General features: G+C 41.7%; 1 protein-coding gene across 18 annotated transcripts in view; it reads left to right on the top strand.

Annotated features, from left to right (window-relative positions):
- Positions 1 to 14425, top strand: part of CACNA1A (calcium voltage-gated channel subunit alpha1 A) — a 262485-nt gene that overhangs the window by 152016 nt on the left and 96044 nt on the right. For 15 of the 18 annotated variants that reach the window (XR_007243931.1, XR_007243930.1, XR_007243929.1 and 12 more), the window contains exons 23-25: positions 3384 to 3443; positions 5620 to 5726; positions 11213 to 11224. Coding sequence is in view for 15 of the 18 variants with exons in the window: in XM_048489718.1 (XP_048345675.1) it covers positions 3384 to 3443; positions 5620 to 5726; positions 11213 to 11224 (179 nt within the window). In the remaining 3 variants the exon portion in view is untranslated. The remainder of the gene's footprint in view (positions 1 to 3383; positions 3444 to 5619; positions 5727 to 11212; positions 11225 to 14425) is intronic. The other 3 variants (XM_048489721.1, XM_048489720.1, XM_048489719.1) reach the window with 1 other exon arrangement.

Below are 14425 nucleotides of genomic sequence, written 5' to 3'. Positions count from 1 at the left end.
ATTCAGTGCAAATGACAATTAAGGTTTAATATCAAATGTTCCTTGGGGGTTACGGTTCCCAACTAAACTGGATTCAAACATGATGGAATAACGCTTGGCTACTTCTTCTGCCTCCCTCTTATGTCCTCTTCCTTGGTATTTGGAAGGAGGATTCTCAGCAGGGACTGGGTCCAGCATGTTACAGTGGGGCTTGGCTGTTTCTGCCCTCTTTCATAGGCATAGTCCATTCTGAAAAGCCTCACATTTCAGAGGGGACACAGGATATGCCCCTCTGGATACTCAAAAGTCCTACCCCAGACTGGCCAAAATACCCCTGGATGCTCATAGATAATTGCAAAGCAAGCAAGCATGCTTCTCACTGGTGGCATTTCCACTGCAGTCACTGTTTACTTCATGATGCAGTTTGCTAGAATAGACCTGGAGGGAAGTTGAGCCATGTCCAAGTAAGGCGGCCTGGTGGGAGAAAAGGGGGATCCTGCTTTGTTGGTACCTGTTGTATTTCTGGGGCAAATGAGCCAAGAACATAGAGGAATAATGGTTAGTTCTCTGATGTGTGTGTTTGTGTTTCAGTTTAAAGTAGTAGCAGGGTTGAGTGGGGAGAATCAAACTGGGTGATCTGGGAGGAAGAGAGTTTTATGCTTTCCTTTTCATTCTTCTTCCAGCGGCTTTTCCCCCTGGGGAGGATTTGATTTAAGCCAGCCTTTGTTCTTTTGAGAATATTTAACAAAAGTGCTTTGGGAGTGATGGTTCTTTCCAGGCTGCTTCCATACCAGGGTGTTTTTCTGTAGTATTCTGGTTGCTGATGCAATTCTGTGTGAAAGTGTCCTTGCAGCGGAGCTTCCAGAAAGCCCAGTATCATCTGTTTTCTATGCATTTTTAGTGGTGGTTTCTGTTTCATACTTGATGCACTTTGAAGTTCCCCTTCCGTGTGCTCTGATGACCATCAGGATTCTCTGCCCACCCTATCTTATTTTTGAAAAAAAATATTTTGAGGAACACAGGTATTGCACCACTGCATAAAATTAATACAATATCTTTTTAAAAATTAACTCCATGTAATTATCGACCCCTCCTGTAATTCTTTTCTCCCCTCCCTGAAAGGCAGGCTGAGCTGTGGATGATTCTCTTTTGCTTCCCCCCCCCCTTCAAAAAAAAGGATGATTGCTTTCCAAAAAAAAAGAAAGAAGGATAATTCTGGATAGGAATAGCACAATACCTTTAACATTTTTCCAAAATCTCGTTGTATTTGCAGAGCTTCTGATTATTCTCTCCTCTTCTATTTATGCTAAGTGTTGCCAGGGACTGGCCACTTGTGTTCATCAACAAATGAAAAAAGTAACTGACAAGCACTGGCACTTCACAGAAGTCCTTCGGTTACCTGTGGCGCAGCGGCATAGTGGTTAAGAGCAGGTGTACTCTAATCTGGAGGAACCGAGTTTGATTCCACGCTCTGCCGCTTGAGCTGTGGAGGCTTATCTAGGGAATTCAGATTAGCCTGTGCACTCCAACACACACCAGCTGGGTGACCTTGGACTAGTCACAGTTCTTTTGAACTCTCTCAGCCCCACCTACCTCACAGGGGGGAAGGGAAAGGAGTTTGTAAGCCCCTTTGAGTATCCTTACAGGAGAGAAAGTGGGGATATCAATCCAACTCTTCTTCTTCTTCCCCCTTCAAACACAAGAAACTGCTTTTACAGATAGCATCCTTCCCAGGAAATACCATTTCTTATAGGTTTAAAATATAGCAGATTTTTGTGTGTGAGAAGAATAGGCTATTAATGGTCTCTGCACAGTGTTTACGTAGAAACATGGGGAAAAACCTACACCAGTTGGATGGTGGAAATGTGAGAAATCCTCGATGTGGAAACAACCCTCATCCCAATTCCATAATATTATCCATAATATTACAGTTTATTGAAAGAGAAGCAGTTGAAAATGCTACAGAAGTAGAGAGGAATCAGCACAAAGCTTCTCCCGTCTTTATGACTTCCACAGAAAGGCAGCTGGGGTTTAAATAGGTTAAGAGAGAGGCAGTGGCAGAAAGGGAGGGGGAAAGAGAAATCATGGCCTGGCTCTGCAAGCACTGCACTTTCTTTTTTCAAGAGCTTTGCTAGACAGGTTCAGTTCAGTATCCCCAAGGAAAAATGAGTGAAATAATTAGAGCAACCTCTTCACCAGGATGGGAAGGAGGCTGGGCTGCTACTCTAGATTCCTATACTGCAGGCACTAATAAAAGAAACCTTTGTGCTAGGATTAGGGTAGAAATAATGAAATACGTCTTGATCACCAAAGGATCCCAAAACCATTTAACAGATCAATGGAAGGATCATAGGGCCCAGAGAGGGCACCCGGGTTCCATGCCCCGCAGCTGGAATAATTTATCCTAAGGAGATGTACTCCTCTCTACAGTGTAGGTAGAAGGCAATGCTGCAAAATAATTTCTCACTGAAAGCATAGCCATAGCATCCCATGTGGCAGTGCTGAATGATTTTGTAATCTTGCCAAGGTTTCGTAGGAAATGAAGCAAAATTTGAGAATAGTGTATGAAAATAGTGTATGAAATAGTGTATGAAATCCCTTGAGCTTTGGATCAGGCCTTCAGACGTTTTCTGTACTATTACTAACAGGAGTGGGGCGATCGGGCATTATGTTAAAATAATTTAGAGGTATACGTTAAATATATCTTTATTTTTTAATGAATTACGAGTCTGTGATTGGTGAGCTGTGCACCTCACGATTCATTAGTTCCACTGCACCCTCTCTATTTCTTAAGAGCCACTCCTGCTCATCTTGATATTATCAGCACCCTGAGGAAATGTCTCACTTCCTTTTGTTTATGTCCCCAGTCCCTGAAAACAGCTTTTCGTGCACTAAACTGGAAAATCTTTGTTTCTTGCATTTTCAGTCCGATATTCAGCCGATTCTTAACAGCAGCATCGAAAGCCAAGGATGAGCCAGAGCAGTCTAATGCAAATGGGTTATTGGTGCTAGCTTAACAATAAGAACTCTGTCATGTTGATGGTACTTGGGTTAGATATTCAACATCCTAACCTGAAGTGACCATCATAAAGACTCCCCATTGTGATATTGAAACATCTGACAACAGGTAGAAGGGTAACCAGAATGCCCTATTACTTCAGTGATTCTGGGTCACTTATAGGGTCTTTTCTTTTAATATTATTATTTGGAGCTTTTTTTCCTGAGTGCTGCCAATTTAAATGTATTTGTGCACTGGTTTTGCCCCCCATCATAGTGGCCTCAGGAGTAAAGATCTGGTTAGGCCACAAGTTTGGTTAGGATTCGTGTTTCCAGAGATAGTGGTGAGGCCTGAACTGGATTATCTGTACACTTTTACTATATCTATACTTCTTTCCTCCCTATAGGTTCTTCGTTACTTTGACTATGTCTTTACAGGTGTCTTCACCTTTGAAATGGTTGTTAAGGTTAGTAATTGGGGGGATGGGATTGGGTTCGTAATAATTCCAGGGAACTATGGTAGAGTGGGTCGTTCGCTTACTTAGATGTGGAACCCAGAATTTCAAACCACAGAACCATAATTTGGCAAGGGTGAACTGGAGTCAGATATTCATCTCCAAACATTGTAACAGCAAAATTAGCATTCAGGGATCATAAGAAATGTTTCCTGCCCTTCCAAAAGGAACATTTTTGACAGCTGTTCCCTGCCACTCCCTGTTGCTCCCTCAGTGCCATTTGCTCTGCCTTCGTTGCATGATTCTGCTAAGTTAGGGATCACATTGAGAGAGCCGTTACAGTGTAATGCAACACAATTCATCCGATCTGGCTACATGGCAGAAGTACTGCTGGCAAATGAAGCTTCATTGCTCTCTATTTGAGAGGGGAGAGAATGCTTCACATTGCCAGTGGGGACCCTTTTACGTTGTGCCTTTGCATCACAGGACAGGATGAGAGTGTCAGCTCTGTTGTTTTGGTGATGAAGGAGGCCTTCCTTCTCAGCTGGCAAATACTTTTGTGCCTTTTGAACCTTCTCCTTGAAATTCTGCTAAATAGAAAAAACTGTTTTCGGGACAGGGCTCAAAAATGTCCATAAAAATCAGCCTCCCTCTTTAACTCAGCCCTAGGCATGGCTGAGTGAGGTACAAGCATGGCTGGTGAGGAAAGGCCGGTGTGTTGCCGTCATGGCTGTGAGGCAGATCTGATTGGTCAACCACTGATTGAAATTCAGTTATCACAGGCAACACAAAACAAAGCATTCTCATTTCCCACTGGTAAGGTGGGTGGGGGGGGCGGTCACAATCAACTGGTTCCAGACTTGACTAGCCTCTGGAGTCTGTGTTTGAACAGGAAGGATAAGCAATCAATGTTTTCTACCACAGCCCCTCTGGCCTTCTCTCCCAGCTCTCACCTCGTGCTCCTTCTGACTAATCCATACAGACACTACTGATTTTCCTTTGCTAGCAAAAGTTCCGTTGGCATCATCCAAAAAGCAGAGCTGATATCATGAAAGCAGCATGTAGTTTTGTCTGCTGACAGCCCCCTCTTCTCCTCATCAAAATGCCAGCTATGTACATACATTTAAAATTATGAGTGCTGATTAAAATGCACACAAATTTAGGGTCAAAACAAATGAGACACTGGAAAGCTTCATAAACGGATGTTCCAAGCATCTTTTAAAGTAAAATTACAGTTACACACCAGCCACACAGGAAGTTGGGACAGGGTTTAAGACTTTTACTTCCAAATGTTTTCATAAATAGAAACTGGGCTCGCTGCACCATTACAGACCTTTAAACAAAACTGAGATTGCTAATTTAAATGCTAAAATGAGGTGCAGTTTTAAATTAGAAATTAAGATGTTCCAATTAGCAGATGTTCCAAATAGGGATGTCTGCGTAAATAGAGTGTTCCCTGTTTGCTGATGCGTTGGTTGATCTTTGCCCTTACCATAATTGCTTAAGTTACTGACAATCCCGAGCATAAATATTTTCTTTTGATTTGCCATAGCCTGTGCTGTCTCAAGTGCATTGGACTTACTTGTATGTGTGATTGATAACCACTCAACACCATAGCACCTGATGAATAAATGCAGCAGTTCTTTAAACATATTTTCCTGGAAATAAGTTCTTAGTATAAATCAATGGAACTTAGTTCTAGGTAAACGTGGTAAGGATTGAATTACAAAGGCTTTTCCAGGCATTAGACCTTTTTTTAAAAAAAAATTCTGGAAGCTCAATGATACTTTGAGGGCAGCTTCATTGATTATAGAAGAGATGTGTCTCTGCCTTCTGTGGTTTCCAGGCACGTGTTTCTCACATGACTGAATGCATAGATCTCCCTTTCATATATTACAAAAAATGCATGGGTGATACATGGTAAAAATGCTAGGACCTATCTCTTACTGTAACCCCCAACAATGCTAATAGCAGCTCCATGAGACAGTTGGAAGTCAGGGCAACCATGTGATGCAGGAAAGGCTAAACATCCCTCTCCCCACATCATGCTTCTGAGCCAAAGTCAGCCCTAGCATGGGGGCTATTTGTCTTTAAAGACTCTGGAAAGATCCAGTTAGACCTTGAAGATAACCAGAACATACACAGTGCCTCAAGTGGGTAACCTGATTTGTTTCGGCTGTTTCTGCAGATGATAGACTTAGGACTGGTTCTTCATCAAGGTGCCTATTTCCGAGACCTGTGGAACATCCTGGATTTCATTGTGGTCAGTGGAGCATTGGTGGCATTTGCCTTCACGTGAGTTTCTTTAAGAAGCCGTCATGCTTACCTTTACTTCTTTCTCCAGGAAGCATAGCATCTTTCTCTTTCACCGAAAAGCTCTTTCTCTTGAACCTTCTGCATGATGGGTTGTGTTGTAGATTTCAGCACATAGGCACCTTGGCCCCACTGCCATTTGCCTCGTCTCAGTTCCTCTCTCAGTGTCCCTGGAAGTCTTCATGGATCATGGACACTTTAAATGTCCTCCCTTCTGGCCTGGGATGCCCCTCGCATGCGGAGCTTCCCCCAAGGGCCAAGCAGAGGAATGGCGGACTGTCCCTCTTACTCTTCAAGAACATTCAAGGTTGTGAGAAATTTGGCCAATTAATCTATGCTGAATAGACCACAGCAAAAATTAGTGCCTATTTTACACTAAAGAAATAACATCAGTAGAAGTCAGGTTTTCAGGATGTGATTCTTCCTTGTGTAGCTACAAAGCGAAAATAAGACTGGCAAAGCAAATAATTCTCCCCCGTGACAACAAGGAATGATGCTATTATACTTTTGGCCAGGGTAGTGAAAACAGCTAATGAAATATAGTCCTAGACGACATTTATAGTTATTACATTGAGGGTATGTCTGTATCAGTTCATTTTCTTGCAATCTGTCTCTGACAATAGCGTGAATAGCTGCTGCAGTTTATTCTCATCCCATATCTATTCTTATATTGTCCTTGATTAATACTCGTCTTCAGGGTACATTTGTAACCCAGATACAATGAAACATGTTCCAGCAAAGTGTGCCAAGTTCAGAATGAATGGTAAACTGTAACTGAAGTCCCCAACCCAAAATGAACACATGAAGCTGCCTTGTACGAAGTCAGACCATTCGTTTATCAAGGTCAGTGCTGTGTTATTCTAGCTGGGAGCAGTTCTGCAGGGTCACAGGTAGAAGTTTTTTTACATCACCTGCAGCTAGATTCTTCTTACTGGAGATGCCGGGGACCAAACATGGGACCTTCTGCATGTAAGACAGTTGCAGAATCACTGAGGTTCTCCTGTTGGCCTGAGGTTCTTCTTCCCACATCAGAATTATTGGTGTGTGGGTCACTTGAGGGCAGGTATGCAGAGATAATTGTATAAATTCATTTTTAAAAATTATTAAAAATCTGAGTCCACAGTCTTGACAGGAGGCAACACACACACACACACATCCACCACAGTCACACACAGTGACTACACTAAGATTAGTACCAGGATAGTGAAGAACAAATTATGTGAAAACAAAGAGCTGCCGGCACTGTTATATTCCCTTAATTATGTGAAAGGGAAAATAGGATCTCTAAATTCCCTGTGGCAGAATTGGGTATTGTACGTTAAATTGGGATCTCTTGAATTCTGTATCGAGGTTTGGTGATGAGTGAGTTAACATTAATACAAACTGTAAATCCAGAACTATGCATATTGTACCATGTTCTGGGAAAGCACAATACATAGGAATAGGACAGCAAGAAACCAGCACTTGTCTTATTCTGTTTTCCAGATCTGTTGTTATAAATTTCAGCAAAGCTGTTCCTTTCTCTGCATCACAATCGTTCCATTTCACGGGACGTATATGAACTGGCCCTAGGTCCTTATTTTCTCTGCTCCTATTTTGAGAAAGCAAACAGGAACTTGGTGGAATGGAAATCCCATACACTGACATCTTCTGTCTGCTGTGTAGATGTGGGGAGGGTATAAGGATGACTGTGAAAATTCACTGTTCCTTGGTCAGGATTGGAACCTCTAATTGTTCCCAACATTGTTGGTTCTACAGGAGCATACACTCGTTCTACCCCTCTTAGAAATTATAGCCAGTTGAAGTGTTCCATTCCATGTTTAGTTAACACTGAAATCCCTCCAGGTGTCTGGCAGGTCCCTTCCAATTTTTTTCTGGAGTGACCCCACTTAATCAAGGATTCTTCTTACCCAGTTTTCAAATTTGCCTCATATTTTCAGTCTATAATCTCAAGAGCTGTAGGAGATGGCACAACAACCCAGAGGATGGATGGTGCAGTCAGCCTTTCCGCTGGAATATTTACCCCACTTCCTTCCACTCCCTGCATGTTCTGCACCCATTCCCCAGCTCTCCACACATCAGCAGATTCCTTCTGTAGTTCTGGATCTTCTGCATGGAGCTGGGAAACTGCCGTGGTCTCCACAGAAGTATCTGCATCTTGCTATTCCATACAAGTAGGGGACTTGGGGCTGCTGTTTCCAGTGTGGGTGGGTAGCACTGTCACCTCATTGGCCAGGCATGGAGATGTTTCACAGGTATTTTTCCCTCCTATACCACACTCCATGTGACACCATGGCGCTTGTCGTTCTGTTCAATTCTGGCAGTGGAGTCCAAATATCGACTGGGTGGGAGCAAGTACATTCATTTCTGACCAGTAGTTATGAAATATTAAGCTTTGGTGTCAGGCCTGCTTGGGTTGCTATGTTGTGAAGCATGTTGGAGGATCATGACATTGCCTTTGGTTTCATGAAGTGCTGAAGGTCTGAGGCAGAAACCTCAGACGAGGTGCTGTGACCCTTCTGCAACCCTGGCTGATCTATTTTTAGATATTAATGGCATTTTTAGGTAAAACAAGTCTTCTACACAGAAAATGCCTCTGGAGCTGTCTGGTATAGAATGGAGACGAGGAAAAGATCAAGACACTAATCCTGGCATGGCTATTACTACTAGTCAGTCATAATATGTGCTGGACAGGGGCCCAGAGGTGATACCATCACATTAAAAGAGAATGTTTGGTAGCATGACAAAGACAAAACTGTGCCCCTATGGGTTTTGACAGTTCTTGCAGCAGGTACTTACTTGGTCTTAAATCTCGCTATAATACAGACTTCCTGATGATGTCCTTTCTTTTGAGCAACTCAATCAGCCCAGTGATGCTTGGCCCTGGAGCATGCCGAGCTGATTGTGAACTGTGAGTGCATCCGCCAAGACTTTCGCATATGTAGTGGTGGACGAATGTGTAGGTGGACACACAGCTCAGCTTTAGAGATCTGGAGAGGACTTCAGAAGTAACACAGACAGTAAGAGCTACAAATGAGAACTTATGGCCTACTGTGGTAGTTTGCAGTTATCTCTGGGATGGTCAGCATTGTATGACTCTAGAAGGGCCATCAAATGCAAATAACTCTTATTTTCTTTTATAGTCTACTGCCTGGGGTCTGCAACATGGCAGGTGTTTTTAGAAAGTGGGTGAGGCCGGGTGTTGCTACTGCCCAGCAGGGCTTCTGATTGGCCATGGAAGTCCTGATTGACTGTGCAAACAAAAACAATATCTTTTAGTAGCAGCTACCACCAAAGTTTTATTCGCTCTCTCACTCCTCTTTCCCAGTATATTTTAAAAAAATTACTCCTCTTGTCCCCTGAACTTGGGCTTCCTTTGTATGTGCTCCCACGGTGGCTGATTTGTGGTTTCCTCCACTTTCCACGGATGAGTTTCATGGTGGCATCCACCACCTTGTGTCAGAATTCCAAAGGTTCCCCCGGGCTCAAAATGGATTGGGACCCCAATCTACTGAGAGCAACAACTAAGGAAGAGTGACAAAATGGGATTAATTTGAAACATTAACTAACCTTTAAAGAGCTGCTGCAAGCAGCTTTGCAGGGATTTATTGGTTATGATGTTTCCAAATAGCTGATCACTTTGGATGAACCTTCCACTCTATGCTTCACCTTTCCTTTTCTTTCCTTCATGTGTCCTAGGTCATTAGTGATCCAGTTTATTCCTATCTTGTCTTGTCATCCGTTTCATCTAAATTCATCAGTGCCTAGAAATTGTTTTGTTGACTCAGTCATACTGATTAGTTAATCATACAAGGATCTGTGTTGTTATTTTGATGTGTTGCTGTTAACTGACTGTATATACTACACTGTATTCATCATGTGACTTCATACTGTTGCATCAGAAGTAGCCACACTAGTGCCTATGGACACATTTTGCGGCCCCTGTTGTGAGCCAGAGCTGGTGATAACACTCCAGAGAAGAGATTTGCTGTCTAACTCTTTGCCTTTCTGCATGTAACTTGTCAATTAGTTATGGTGGTGAATACTTGGCCTCATATACCACTGTTGAAATCTGAGGTTAGACTACAGAGATATATCCTTTATATGGAAAATTAGTGTTACTATATGGAAGAGTAGTGTATTTGCATCAGCTTTGGGGTAGGGGCTGTGCTGCATTCGAGACAGTCTTAATTCTTTACTGCCTAATTTGCTTTCCACAACATAGTTGCGGCATGCATCCTAGTCATTTTAAACTGGAGCCAAGCCCTACTGTATTCAGGTGGACACTGCCTAGTAAGTACACAAAGGAGTGTGGACAGTTTTTCAGTGGAACCTAAAACTAGAAACAAGTAAACACTAATTAAGGAATGAAAATGCAGGAGAGAGGTTAGGACACATTTCTACACAATAAATAGTTTGCAGGAGTGGCACTTCAGTTTTCCTGTTTATTTTTGTATGTATGTATGTGCCATCAAGTCATAACCGACTTATGGTGCCTCCAGGAAGGAGCTATCAAAGCAAGTGAGAAGCACAGGTGATTTGCCATTGCCTTTCTCTGCAGAGTCTTCCTTCATGGTCCCACATTCAAGTACCAACTCTGCTTATCTTTCAGAATCTGAAGAAATCAGACTAAAAAAATACCATGTTGCTTCTCTCTTCTTGTTCACTTACTTAAGCACAATATTTAGTGGTCTGAACTCTAAATCTAGGCCTGGCTTACATCTTTATTCTTGTGTAAAAAGGAACAGATAACAACTTCTGAAAGAGCCTCAGTGGCTGGCATTAATTTTGTAGCAGTAGGCATACAGCATCTTGCTAGAGGAACCCTTTAGTCAACTGGTGATAATCCAGGTAGACCCACAGGTTTGAACTGTTGCCTTAATTTCTCTGAGAGAAATTTGTCTGAGGTTATCCTAAAAATAGAAGCAGGGAAATCCTCATCTAGGAGGTATGTAAAAACAAGTGAGTTCAGACACAGATGCCGAATGGACAGAAAAAGAACAAGGGACATGTAAATCTAGCATAAAGGGTAAGATTGTGTGAAGAACAATTGTACTCTGAATAAGGTACCAAGGACGTTTGAAAAGGGAAAGAAGAAGAGTTTTTGAAAGATGCCAAGCTGTAGCCCTTTACCCTCAGTTTAGTTAAAGAGAAATCTTAGGATGAGGAAAGAGAGTTGCCCTTATTTGCTGAAAGAAATGCAAGCACATTGCCCAGGACTGTTGGAAGTATACTAGTTTCAGGACATATAGGATTTACTCAGCATCAGAGCTTTGACCATATTGAGTCTTAATAAAGCTATAACTTCAAGAAAGCAGCTGAAGAGGCAGCGCAGTACGTTTGGTGAGACATGCCGCTGGACAGAACTAGCATGGGGTATGGGTTCGCCAAGGTTTATGTTGTGTGTTCTCTTTCTGACTGTTACTCACTTTCCTTGTCTCTTCCCTTTCACTGCCACTTCACAACAGGAGCAGCTCACGGTAAAGTCTTTCTGTCTGTCTCTTTCTCACTCGCTTTCTGGTACACATTCTATTTATCTGTGTAAATCTTGGTTATACATCACTTTAAGAGGCTAAAATCGTACAATAGGAATGGAAGACATCTTGGAGTTCTTTATCTCTCCAAACATAACGCATTTCATTAGTTCTATTGTATCCCACGTTGATTTGGGCTTAGTGTCTAACTATCTGGGATTCACTTTCTGGGGGGCTCAGTTGTATTTGTAGTATTATTGAATTGGGGGCAGAAGACCCCCTTCAGTGATCTGGTGGGCAGAACATTTGGCTACAGCTTGGGAGAAATATATCCATATCTTACCTGTGCCATAGACTCATTATATTCTCACATTCCTAGGGACCAAGGACAAGGGTGGTTTGTCAATAGCTCTTGGGTCTAGTGGCATCAGAAGGAAAGCCCTCTGGACAACATAGGGTGTCCCTGCAATAGACAGAGCATCCCCACAGTTTGGAAAGGTGTTATTCTTTTTCTTCTACATACAAATAAATCTTTTATCTATATGGTCTGTAGACTTGCTCTTTTAATGAGTGCTATACATTTATGCTATTATGGTATGCGCTAGCCAGAAAGACTACAAACTGCCAGAATGTACTGCTGATGGAGCTTACCTCTTGATGCTTGTGATATTGTCCAACAGAACTACTAAGAGATGTTTTCCAGTTACAATATGAAGACACAAGCTGGAGCCTGTTGCCTTTGTGTCTGGCCTTCAGATGAATTACAAGCAGGGCCTTGTGTTCCAGGAGATCTGTTGATCCTTCCTTGAAATGGAAAATGTGTTCAGTCAGATGTTTAAAAACCATCTCTCTAGCAATAACTTCCTGAGAGCAGATTTTTTTCCTAATCCTTTTAATAGCGTACTGTTGCTGTTTACATGTGGAAACAGAATTATAAAAGTGTCAATGAACTAGTTAGGAATTGCAACCTGTGAAGCAGCTGCGGTAGCAATAACTGCTGTTGATATTGTTATGGGTCTAAGATATTTTCTGAAGCTGGAATTGTAATTTATTACTTAGATATCTAAATTGTAATTTTATTACTTAGATATCTAAATTGTAATTTTATTACTTAGATATCTGAAAGGTTTTGTTGCAACTGACTTGTCTATTTGGCTTATTGCAGGCATATACTTTAACATTATTGGGTGTGGGTTCTTTTAAATTTCCTGATTCCATGATAGTTCTAGGGCACTGTTTTTATCATAGCCTTGACAAGCAGGTAAATTTAAAGGTCCAATGCTGACAACCTGAACAGATTTAGCCAAATAAGCAACACCAGCTCATCCATGATAACACAACAGCCCCAATACCATACAACACATCCACTGATGATTTTGTTATAAATACTTCTCACAGGCAAAGAAGAACCTGAAATGAACATGAGCCACTTTACACGTCAAAATCAGATCCCAAACTAGTGCATCAGCCTCACAAGTGAAATCAGCTGCAGGGACTTGAGATTGTTCTCCAAGATCTCATTGTTTGGCATTAAGATTGTGGCTGAGCTTTAGAAGAATGTAAATCCTGTTCGACAGCTTAGTAGCATTACTGTAGCAGGCATACAATAGCATGCTTCTTAGAAGAAACTTCCTATATTCTCACTAATGCTGAGATTTAGTTGGAGTTTTTTTTACTTAGGAGAGTAATTTTAGTTGCACTGCTGAATGTTACATAAAGTTCAGAGGAAAGACACACTTAACAGTATGTCAGTAATGCAGACACTACCTATGTGTCTATCTGCTATTCTCAGTCAGTTTACATGTTGGTATTCAAACAGTAACATTTGAGTAGCTATCTCATTTACTACATCTTGTACATCATTTGAAAATGAGGCAAACTGTTTATATTTCCTCTAAAGTAGGAATGGAACAGAGATTTCAAAAAGTCTATCTTTTTCCTACTTTCATCTAGTAATCTTTCTTTCTTTTAATTGGAATAAATGTGCTTAGACACAAAACAGGTAGATGCAAACAGAGTTAATACCGTTGAAGTTCCTTATACTGTCATTTTGTATATATGATACTCTTGTCTTGGCATGTGTGTCGTTCATGGAGGCCAATGCTAGAATTTCTTCCAACAGTTTGCTACTGGAGAGAAGGTTTTAAAACATGCATCTCACAAATTGTGAGCTGATACACGAGTTATGAAAAGCATGTGATACACTCTCTAGGACTGGACCATTTCAGAATGTTCTTGGAATCCCCCCACGCAGCCATCCACATTGCCAGTTATTCTCTGTGAGGACTTTTCTGCATGGGTCTTTTTAATCGTTCTGCTTTGCTTTGCCCCCTGATCCCCATATGCAGTGGTGGGATCCAAAAATTTTAATAGCAGGTTCCGATGGTGGTGGGATTCAAACAGTGGCGCTGCCGCACACATGCACCTCCAGTCCCTATTGGGCAGGGAGGTTGCTTTAGTAACCCCTTCTCGGCACTTAGAAAAAATTAGTAACCACTTCTAGAGAAGTGGTGAGAACTGGTTGGATTCCACCCCTGCCCATATGCATCTTTGTGCCTTTAGTTTTCACTTTGGTTTTTGTTTGTTTAATTGTTCTTGTTTCCCTCTCCCTCACTGTTTTTTTTCTGGTTATTTTGAGACCATTTTTACCCTGCTCTTTCTTGAAGTCTATTTTGAGTTGGCTCTTTCCTAGGCCATAATGTTTCTGTTTGTTTTCTTTGTCCTGCCCATTCCCACCCATCTCAAGTCCACCGTTTGATGACTGGACTGTCATGATCAAACCACTCCCTCTCCCCACCCACAAGACAAGTGGTTCCTTTTTGTTTGTTTTTTAAAAAGCACTAAAATATTGATGTTTATCATGGGAGATATACCTTTTTCCTTATAGTTCTGCAAGCGAAGAGATTTTCTTTTTTAAAAGAAAGCTGGAAATTCAGAGATTCCTCTAAGGCTATTGTTATGGACATTTTAGTGTCTTTAAAAAGAAGAAGAAGGTGCTGTGATGCCACCAGTGACACCATTAATGAGGACAGCACCCAACCTTGAAAACCCTCTTGGTTGAACACATGAATAGAAGAAAATAAACAAAATCCACAACTGTGAAAATGTAGGTGGAGGGCAGATGTGTGGGAGAACCAATCCCTAATCAATTCCATTGCTTGTGGATTAACTGCCAAGAAAATCAGGTGTAAGTCCAGCATGTGGAAA

The sequence above is a fragment of the Sphaerodactylus townsendi genome, linkage group LG03 (assembly GCF_021028975.2).
Source record: "Sphaerodactylus townsendi isolate TG3544 linkage group LG03, MPM_Stown_v2.3, whole genome shotgun sequence".
Lineage (NCBI taxonomy): Eukaryota > Metazoa > Chordata > Lepidosauria > Squamata > Sphaerodactylidae > Sphaerodactylus > Sphaerodactylus townsendi.
The sequence above is the reverse complement of the archived record's forward strand: the minus strand, read 5'-3'. Positions and strand labels throughout refer to the sequence as shown.